At 38.2% G+C, this 11,179-nt stretch overlaps 1 protein-coding gene across 1 annotated transcript; it reads right to left on the bottom strand.

Annotated features, from left to right (window-relative positions):
• Positions 1 to 7,527: 7,527 nt before the first annotated feature.
• LOC141337278 (uncharacterized) lies at positions 7,528 to 10,878 on the bottom strand. Its single transcript, XM_073843067.1, has 2 exons — positions 10,422 to 10,878; positions 7,528 to 10,235 (listed from the first exon to the last, which is right to left on the bottom strand). Exons 1-2 carry the CDS (start codon positions 10,576 to 10,578, stop codon positions 8,971 to 8,973), a joined length of 1,422 nt encoding a protein of 473 aa, XP_073699168.1. The 5' UTR covers positions 10,579 to 10,878; the 3' UTR covers positions 7,528 to 8,970.
• Between the last annotated feature and the right edge of the window lie 301 nt (positions 10,879 to 11,179).

Raw genomic sequence — 11,179 nt, 5'->3', positions numbered from 1 at the left:
GGTCGTACTTATTAGCCCCGACTGATAAATATGAGCAACGAAAGCTGAAAATATGTATATACATCTACCAGTTCTCAGGTTGCCAGGTTGCTTTCCATTGATGTATGGTTTGTTGGGACAGGACAATATTTGGCCGAGATACAGCTTGAAAATCTAGAATCTGAAGGTGCAAAAAAATTTAAAGTTGTCCAAATAAAGTTCTTAGCAATGCATATTACTAATCAAAAATTACATTTTGATATATTTACAGTAGGAAATTTACAAAATATTGTCACGGAACGTGATCTTTAATTAATATCCTAATGATTTTTGGTAAAAAAAAAAAAAAAAAAAAAAAAAAAATCTATAATTTTGACCCATACAGTGTATTTTTGGCTATTTTTTGGCTACAAATGTACCCGTCCTACTTAAGACTGGTTTTGTGGTCCACGGTCACATATATAGTTGAACCCAGCATTTTTTCATTCATTCACTTCATTCAATGAATAAATTGTAGAATGTTAATAATTAAAATAGATTATTTCACAATCAATAGAAACCAAGAAAGTCAAGGACAGTCAGACAAACTGGACAGAAAAGCAGGTTAACATTATTAAGAGCTAGACTATACAGCAGACAGGCGACTTTATTGTGTTACACATTACTATGTCAAGGACATAAATAAATCTTACTAAAAATATTGAAAGAACACTTTTCTTTTTCAATACATGTACACATACTGTTAACATTAAAGTGATACTGCATTTATAATGCATTTATTATACTTATATGCTTATCATCATTATTATTTTAATGCTTTGAACATTTTAGCTGGAAGTCAAGTCAAACGCAGCAATGTCTAACATAGACAGCTTCTCCTGTACGTGGTAAAAGTTGTACCTAACCCTAACACAAGCATTTAAGAGTGCATAGGGGGCCACTGTCATACATACTTTTATGTGTGTATGGTATTTTATGTGCAAGTCACTTTGCAGTGTTTCTACCACAAACTTGTCAATTCTCAAGCATACACCAGTGTGAAAATGTCAGCATAAAAAGCAACATGTCTGTTCAGACACAAATGATATATGTGCATACAGCTCATGCACATATAATGGCACCATGATTCATAGGCAGTGTTGAGGAATAGTACAGCAAGTGTATGTATAGACTACTCCTGCTGAGCCCTGACAGTGTGAGTTAAGCACAGCCAACCCACTCATTTGCTAATGCCCTTTTGGAACAGGATTTCAACTATTACATTCTGATAGTGTGGGGGTGGTGGGGGTTGGGGGGTGGTATAAAAAAAAGGAAAAACATGCAAGAATCTATAGCCATATAGAAATGTAATCTACAAACAATATTAGCAAAAAATCTATTAACCCAAAACACAGAGGCCAAAATAATAGGTTATAAAATAACAAATTTGTTGGCAATGATTATAGCGGCACAGCATTGGAGCCTGTTTCTGATAGCGGGTTCCAGTGTGTTCAGATGTGGTAAACTTCATTTGAGGTAACTGTTGCCTCACTATGGCACTCAATCGTCTGACACGGCATGTGAAACCATTGGCAGCGGTGTGACTGTGACTGACCATATTGTTTTCTTTCTCACGCTTAACAATCTCAATTTCTCTCCATATCCGAATACATGTCATGCTGTTTCTTTCTTTTTATCTTAGCCAATTTCATCCTCTCTTTCTCTTTCTTTACCTCTTCCTCTCTTTCTGACACACGCTGACATGGGTGGCCCAAAGTGACATAGCCGTTGCTGGCCAAGCCTCATTACCGCGGCACAAATGTCAGCCACACCACAATCACTGTCCCGCTGAGGACAGGGTAACGGCCTCTACTCAAGCCTTTTTTTGACTTATAACTATGAATGTGTGCTATGGATGCATGGGTATTTTTGCATTTTAGCTTAATGTGTTGAGTAACCGGGGTGAATGTCTTTATGCTGGGTTTTGATACACTATGTTTAACTTGTGTATTTACAACAAACTAGAGCTGTTGTCCAGATATCAGTAAATTGATGCAGCTTATCAAGTTTGGATTTCGACTAAAAAGTTCATTCAGAAAGTTGGTTGCAGTGGTTGCCCACTTACTCCCAGATGTGTAATCTGAACATCTTTTTTTATTAAAATTTCGATTAATATGAAAATGCATAGTACTTCCTCAGCTGAAAACCTGATATCCAATCGAAAAAATAACTTTCAAACTTCTCTGTCATTGTAACAATGGCAGTCAAACTCACTGCCGGTCTACTCTTAGCACTATATCCTGCCATTTAACTCAGTAGATGTAATGCCCAGGTTCAAATAAAGGCTTAAAGAGTTAGTTCACCCACAAAAAAAAAAAAAAAAAAAATATATATATATATATATATATATATATACATATATATATATATATATATACACTACCGTTCAAAAGTTTGGGGTCAGTACATTTTTATAGTTTCTTTTTTTTTAAAGAAATTAATACTTTTATTCACCAATGATGTATTAAGTTAATAATTAAAAGTTTATTAAAAGTTAATAATAAATAATTTACATTGTTATAAAATATTTATAAACTTGTTATTCATGAAAGAATCCTGAAAAAAAAAATCACAGGTTCCAAAAAATATTTGGCAGCACAACTGTTGATATTATCCAACATTGATCATTCTAATAATAAATCAGCATTAGAATGATTTCTGAAGGATCATGTGACACTTAAGACTGGAGTAACAGCTGATAAAAATTCAGCTTTTCATCACAGGAATAAATTCTATTTTAAAGTATGTTAAAATAAAAAAACACTATTTTATATTGTAAACACATTTTGCAATATTACTGTTTTTTTCTGTATTTTTAATCAAATAAACGCAGCCTTGATGACCATAAGAGACTTCTTTAAAGACTATTACAAGTCTTACTGACCCCAAACTTTTGAACGGTAGTGTGTGTGTGTGTATGTATATATATATATATATATATATATATATATTTTTTTTTTTTTTTTTTTTTATTATCCCATTATTTACTCACCCTCCAGGCATCCTAGGTGTATATGACTTCTTTCTTTCAGACGAATCCAATTCTGGCCCTCCCAAGCTTTATCATGCCAGTGGGTGGGTGTTTCTCTTCATCTGTCCAAAACAAGTCCAAAAAGTGCATCCAGTTATAATAAAAAGTGTCTCACATGGCTCCAGGAGTGAATAAAGACCTCCTGTAGCAAATCAATGTGTTTTTGTAAGAAAAATATCCATATTTAAAATGTAACAATCACTTTAGCTTGCGCAAACTGTTGTACACATAAGCTGTTGCAGGCGGATGATGTATGACGTTGGCGTTTCGTATGCGCCGCTCAAAAGTGACAAATGTGGACGCGCAGCAGAGAGACCAAAACAAAACAATGGTCATGAATTAGAAGTACAAAACAAGGACTTGTAAAGCAATATGATTTTGATATAAGACAAAGTTTGATAAAGTAAGTAAACTTTGCTTCCTTTGCTTCTGTAAACACACGTTGGTTTTCAGGAGACTCACAGGTGCATTCGCAATGCCGACGTCCTCAGTTTGCGCAAGCTAGATTAAAGTGAATAATACGTTTTAAATATGGATATTTTTATTACATGAATGCAAACACTAAGGAGGCCTTTATTCACCCCCAAGAGCCATGTGAGACGCTTTTTATTATGAATGGATGCGCTTTATTAGACTTGTTTTGGACTGATGAAGAGAAACACCCACCCATTGCCATAATAAAGCTTGGGAGAGCCAAAACTATTTTTAATGTAACTCCGATTGGATTTGTCTGAAAGAAGGAAGTCATATACACCTAAGATGCCTGGAGGGTGAGTAAATAATAGGCTAATTTTCATTTTTGGGTGAACTAACCCTTTAAGGTTTTAAATTCAATGTTAATAACTATAGGACATTTACACCTAGCAGTGTTGTAATACTCAAGTCCAGACAAGAGTCCAAACCGAGCTCCTGAAAATATTATCTTAGACCTGGCCTTGAGAATGACTTGAGTATTACATCACTGCCTTCTAGTTACAAAAATCAATAAAGTACCTTAAATTCACTAGGTGGATAGGTTTACACTACATGCACTCATTTTTGTCAAACAGATTTCAAAAGTACTATTTGTATTTGCCCTAATATTTGCAACCTGACTGCAATATTGGCTTACATGTACATTACACATATTATGAGCAAAACTGTTGCGCATGTGCAGAGCATCTTTAGTCGCGTTCAAATGAAATTCACAAGCTCAGAGAAAGGCACTGTGAGCATGTAACCAAAGGCAATTAGCGTTTAATAATGACATATCTAAAAATATGCCAGAAAAGTTTTTCTTGTGTATTTCTAGGGACATATATTCGTTCTTCTCCGTCAGCTAGTTCTTTCCACTTTCAAAAAATGTAGTCTTTATAATAACATAAAGATTTAATGTAGAATTCCGTTCACTGGCACGCTACACACTATCAAAACTAGCACAAAACTTCTATATAACACAAAACAATATTTGATTTCTAGATAATGTAACCCACAAAACTTGTAACAGTTTGAAATGAACTGTTCTGGGGTCTAAAGGCTCTTTGCCTCTACCGCACCATCAAGGACAACTCTGAACTGTTCCACCATGTGATTGAATTGCTTTCAGGCAATTCATCTCACTCAAAATGTTCACCTCTCCATTTCGTTTTGGCGCACCATGACGCTTAACCCTTGTTGCCATAGTGATGTTTCACCGTGAATAACAGCGGTAGCCTGGACAAGACTCCTTGACCCCTTGGATTAACTTGCCATTTAGTGCGGAATAAAAACACCTCGGCAAGTTCTCGAATCCATCCACTAGTGTCTACCCTGACCAGTAATACTAATGAAGAAATTCGCTTTCGGAACAATGGTGAGAATCAAACACTTAAATGTTTGCATAACGAGCTCTTTTACCTCGCCACTTCTCCATCTTAATCATTTGCACTCTCCAAAACACCCACACCCTTCTTCAGGATCAGAGACAGGACCGTCGGGCCGGGAAGCCATCCGAAGAATTAATCCGCTAAGGCTGATTGCCATCAGTAGCTTATGATTATGCACCCTGATTACGAAGCCCACCCGAGGACCACGCTACGCCGGCTACACATCGTCAAGGTGGATATAAAATCACGCAATGATTGCACTGGGACGGATCAATCTAGCGGCCGCATCGTCTTTTAGCTTAGTCTGAAGTGCAACTATGATTAATAAGGTGTACTTGAGACCTATATAGCTAGTAACACTTAACGAGACCTCCGGCTTTTAAAAGTCGAGCCTTTACGCGTCATAAAACAAACACTTAATTTGACGGACATGGCGAAATTTCACTGACTGTGAACTGGCCACTTGCAACAGACAAAGAATCTGCCTATAGCCTAGAATTGCCTTTTTGAAATGCCCCTTCCTTAACCGGATAGGCTATATCGGTTAAGGGTACAAGCCTTTGTCTATGATATAGTTTTGTAGTCCAACCTGGAAGTTAACACAACAAATAAACACAACTTTAATGATTTTTTTGGCACCTAAATATGTGACTTTAATATCATCAACGCTAAGTTTCGGACATCTCTTTTATTTATGTATTTTTTAAAGTTTGCTGTGAAAGTGGACTGGAGTTTTCCTGCTTAGTATGATGATAATTAATGTGACCAACAACCTCTGTCCATTTAGTCACTTTGTTATTTGGCGCCTTTTTAAGACAATTGAAAACTTGTATTATTTATGTATTTTATGTTGTAGAATAAAACTTGAAAATGTCTTGAACTTATTTTAGGCATATAACCAAAAATCAATTGTAAAAAGCCCATTTACTTTGGAGCAATGAAACTGGAAGTGCAAAAATGCTAACTTTTTTCCATGTTTTGGCCTACAAAAATACACCATATGTGACCCTGGAACACAAAACCAGTCATATGTAGCACAGGTATATTTGTAGCAATAGCCAACAAAACATTCTATGGGTCAAAATTTTTCTTTTATGCCAAAAATCATTAGGAGTAAAGATCATGTTCCATGAAGATGTTTTGTAAATTTTATATCGTAAATATATTAAAACTTAATTTTTGATTAGTAGTATGCATTGCTAAGAACTTAATTTGGACAACTTTAAAGGTGATTTTCTTAATATTTAGATTTTTTTGCACCCTCAGACTCCAGATTTTCAAATAGTTGTATCTCGGCCTTTATCCTATCCTAAAAAACTATACATCAATGGAAAGCTTAATTTATTCAGCATTTTCAAAATTGACCCCTATGACTGGTTTTGTGGTCCAGGGTCACATATTACAAAGAAGATTCTGAATGATTCTGACACACCAATTATGTGGCTGTTGATATCTGCATGAGACATATGGCTGCCTAACGTAGGCTGTTGCTTTTTTAGTAATGCAGAGCCACATCAACCCAAAGAAAAACTTTTGCCAAAGTTTGATTTTTTTTTTTTTTTTTTTGTAGTTTTATTTTTAACTTAGTGAGCTTATGAGTTGAGCTAATGGAAGTGGGGTTTCATTTGGAACTCCTTTTCTTAATTGTGGATTTGTGAGACTTGGTTATATTGTGGTTTCTTGTTTAAATATACAAGCTTAAAAATTAGGGTTTACCCACTGATATCATAACAGAACCATTTGGGTTCCTGAAAGAACCTTTTTTTTTTCTCTCAGTAATGGGAACATTTAGAGTTCTTTATTGGCATCTATGGTTTCATGAAGAATCTTTAACGTCCATGGACGCTTTCTATTCCACAAAAGGTTCATTATATTAAAAAAGGTTCTTTAGATTTTTTCAAATGTTCTTCACACTGTGAAAAATGCTTCTTTTAAGAACTCTTACATTTTTGGTTCTTTAGGAACCTAAAAATGTTTTTTCCATGGTATTGCTGTAAAAACCCCAGATTTATGTTTAAGAGTTTAGTATAAAGGACATTTTGTGGAACGGAAAGTTTCCCTTTTAAAGGTTCTTCATGGAACAATGGACGCCAATAAAGAACCTTTATTTTTCAAGAGTGTAGGCTTCCATCTCTTCTCCTCCCTATTGAAAAAATGAATATCATTCATAGATAAAGTGTTGCATAGCCACTACAGTACAAAGCAGCTCTTAAACACTTATCTATGTCACAGCCTCTTCCGAAGAGGACAGTGATGGCATAAGAAGAGATCTATGATACAGTTTGATCAATGTAATGTAACGCTGTGCAGTCCATCACACGCTGATCACTGACAGTAGCTAGAGTGTCAGGAAGACAGCACAGGCTCTTACGCATTGGAGTGGGAGCCAGTGATGTACTGCCAGCGGGACTCGTCATGCGTACAGGGCAGCCTACATGCTGAGGAGTCCCTATTGCTGCTGCTTAGCACTTGGCGACAGATTGCAAGATCTCAGAGCCAGTGTAGATGTCTGCATGAGAAGGGCAGGACAGATGGGAGGAGTATATACAAAATGACATTTATAGCTTCCGTACCATTTGAATGACGATTCTCAGTAAAAAGCCTTCTTCTTAAACACCTCAAGAAATGGTTTTATTCATAAATATTCGTCATAAAAATAACAAACATCAATGTTCATCCAAAGTATTGCGTATAAATGGTCTTGATATGTACAAAATCATTTCTCCAGTATTATTATAACTTAAGGCAAGTTCACATTTTCTACATTTTCTCCATTACCTCTATTGAATAATTCAGCTATTACAATACAAAAGCTTTTAGACTGAAAGGCATGTCGAAACTGTTCTAGTATCATGTGAAAGAACTATTGAAAACTGCAGTAACGTATGCTTTCTATTCACTCAACAGCAGTGTCAAACCCTGTGCTATTCTACTTTTTTTTTTCTCATCACATCACAAAATATAGGAGCCATGTGAACTGGATAATTCATAATCCATGAATTAGGGTCACATGGTCACACAATAACACACAATTATGATCTGGTAAAAAAAGAGAGTACCTGTTATTGAATAGCAGATACCCAGGGCAGACAAAGCTCTTAAAAAAGGCTTAATACATTCAAATTACGGATTGAAGAAATTCAAGACATCTTATGCGTGGCCCGTGTTTTCTATAACACAAGGGACACTTTGAAAATAAAGATATAAATAGTCTTTCAGTTCAAAATAAAATGTAAAAAGTAGCACTTGTTAGAAAAATACAAATGATCATTGGCATATAAATGTATTTATTTCTTCCCACTCGCTGTGTAAATTTGACAACAGTAGAACTGGATTGTTTAATTGTACAACACAATTACTAATCGATAGAGCATAGCAACAAAATGAAACAAATATAAAGGGGAAAATACGTTGTAAAAACCTTGGCACAAATGAATCAATAATGCCACCATGTTGTAAAACGAGGTAAATCTGACTTGTGCTGTCAAGCATCTATCAGTGATTATTAATATCACGTAAACATATACATGCATTTTTAAAGATTTCTTAAATAGATGACAGCGTCAGAATAGAAAAGACCAAAAAGCACAATTTAAAACAATTTTTAAGTTCGAAAGTGGAGATAAGTGCAATACATTCCAGCTGTGCGTTTTACTGCCGCATTACAATGCAAGGTCGAGGTTGGAGCTGTTCCATAGTGAAAGTGCTGAACTGCAGTTCATGTGTTATGCAAAACACGCTCCTCGATTAAGAAATGTAATGGTCGAGGACAAATTATAAATAAAAAAACACTCGATTTAAGTTTATGCACTTGCTGCACACACCCCAAGCTGCACGCAAGGTTCAATGTGGGAGGTCCGGTTTTAAAATTCTATTCCCTATTTCTGGAAAAAAGGGATCCGTCACCTCAAGTGGACCTTTGCGCTCATGCGGGTCTCTTTAATCTGTTGCCACGACGTTCACTTGAGCTTTGGAGTTGTAATCTGTAGCCTAAGCAACTGTTTTAGTAAGCTTGAATCTTCCAAGACGGTAAGATTTGACAGCACGCACAGCAACGAGCGCTTTCACAATTGTCGCTTAAATGGCCTCGGGCAAAGTGAATGGCCACGCGTTGACTACTTGTGGCTTCAACTCCATCTTTTCTTTCTGTTTGAGATGCACCCGACCGTGCCGTTTCCTTTCGTCGCTCCTGGCAAAGCGTTTGCCGCACACATCGCAAGAAAAGGGTTTCTCGCCGGTATGAGTGCGGGTGTGCGTGGTCAGATGGTCGCTCCTGCTGAAGCTCCGCAAACAGATGCGGCACTGGAAAGGTTTGTGTCCCGTGTGGATGCGGATGTGCCTGTTGAGCTCATCCGACCGGGAGAAGCGCCGGTCGCAGGTCTCCATCGGACACGTGAAGGGTTTCTCCTTGGCCGGTCCGGTAGAGGAAGCAGGGCTCTTTCTTACACGATTAGGCTTCTGAGCCCGTGTGTAAGTTTGACTGAAAGACTCCGGCAACAATGATGAATACAGTACTGAGTCTATTGTGGAAGTCGAGTAGCTTGTGTCGCAACTCGACTGGAGTTCAATATTTGGAAAAATGGTCGGTTTTAAAAGACTGGTGGGTGGGATATCCATAACTGGAGTGGAGTAGTTAAACATGGGAGCACTGAAGCCCTGTGTGCAAGTATCTCCAAAGCACTGCTCCTGTTTAAGGGTACTCTCCACTTTGAATTCAGTCTCCGGGTTTGAGCAAATTGGAGAATAAGAGTCTAAAAGTTCTTTCACGTCCACCTGTTGTTGATCAGGTTGAAAACTATTTGACATGGAGAATGGCTCTGACTGGAAGCCAGCATCCAGGTACGACTTATTGAAGGTCCCCCACTCGTAACAGCTGCTCTCGAATTCATTTTTGATGACCACCGGGAAAGTCGCGCTCTCTGACAGCGGCTCCGCGTCTTGCGCAGAGGAGGCAAAGTTTAAATGCGATGCAGAGGAGTCTTGGGCCTGCGTGGCGGTCTGGGAGTCCGGGTAGCTGTGGCCTGCCTGTCCCGGGGAATACAGCGGCGGGGAGGTGCACGTGGAGGCCTGCGTCTGGACGCCCTCGTCGCCGAAACTGCTATGGCTTGCGTTCATCGTTCCGTCTGCACACCGATGCGCATCTGACACAGGGGTGGTTGAAATGCCAACGATTTCGGTGATCATGTTGAGCAGTGTTTCCGTGCTGCAAGGTGTTCCTTGAGATGTTTCCACATAGAAGCTGCCTGAGTAAGCTAAGGAGGTTGCGTAGCTTTCTTTCGGACCCTGACAAGAGTTATATTGATCTGTACTTGTGGGCTCCGTTTTGGGGGTAATAGGCGCACCTGACGTGGAGGAAAAAAACAGACATGCGTCAGTGCCTTCAGTGAAATGTGCAACCAGTTATATAACCATATAGTTTCCTGAGTGGCTTGAATGAACTTGCATTATATTATTTTTCATGCAGCAGTACTGAAACCTTGTATTTAATAAGCAGAGCTAAGATTTTGAAAGATATGTCCGAAACTTACCGTGTGCAAACTGGGCAGGTACTGTTCTTCCAGAATCCATGAAAACATCCTGGCTGTCTTTGGAGCCGTGAGTTTCCATCCCTATCGCAGAACTGTTACAGTTTTCAAACTGAGAGTAGAAAGAATCTTGAGAGTTCAAATCCATGTTGTTAAGCATCTTTCCGTGAATGGCTTTCCAATCGGCTGTCAGTCCGAGCAGCTTATTGATAAGGGGGTATTGCAAACACAAGAAAAAGCAAAAACCGATCCGATAGTAAAGTCCGTGAAGGCGTTCGTCCAAAAAAGAAATGTAAATACTTTGGAATTCCCCCTTTTTGAGATCTGCGTCAAGGTAATATAGCTCTCCAGCTATCTGTAGATGTGTAGATCTGTTGATTCTCACACCAACGACTTCCCTTCGCTCGGCTTTTATACACTCCGTCTCACCGATCAGCCCTCCTCCCCATTCATTGTCTCCAGTGAGAGGATTCCCCGCTGCGTGTCATCTTCGTGACCATATATGGACAGAGGATATGACGGGCTTCCCCAAAAAAGGAGAGTTACGGTTCTGACGCTTCAACGAGACTGTCGTTAAGTGTACGGGAACGACGGAAAGCCAGGCTTAAGCTATGAATGTTTCTTAGCTAATAAAAGTAAAGCACTATGCATTAGACTGCGTTTTCGCAGACATCTGAACGCGTTCCTCACAAAAATTAACGGAAAGCTTTTATAAAAATCAAATGTCCTTTTCATTTTCAATCGTCGTCAAATCAATCTCT

This window comes from Garra rufa, chromosome 6 (genome assembly GCF_049309525.1).
Source record: "Garra rufa chromosome 6, GarRuf1.0, whole genome shotgun sequence".
NCBI classification, from domain to species: Eukaryota; Metazoa; Chordata; class Actinopteri; order Cypriniformes; family Cyprinidae; genus Garra; species Garra rufa.
The sequence above is the reverse complement of the archived record's forward strand: the minus strand, read 5'-3'. Positions and strand labels throughout refer to the sequence as shown.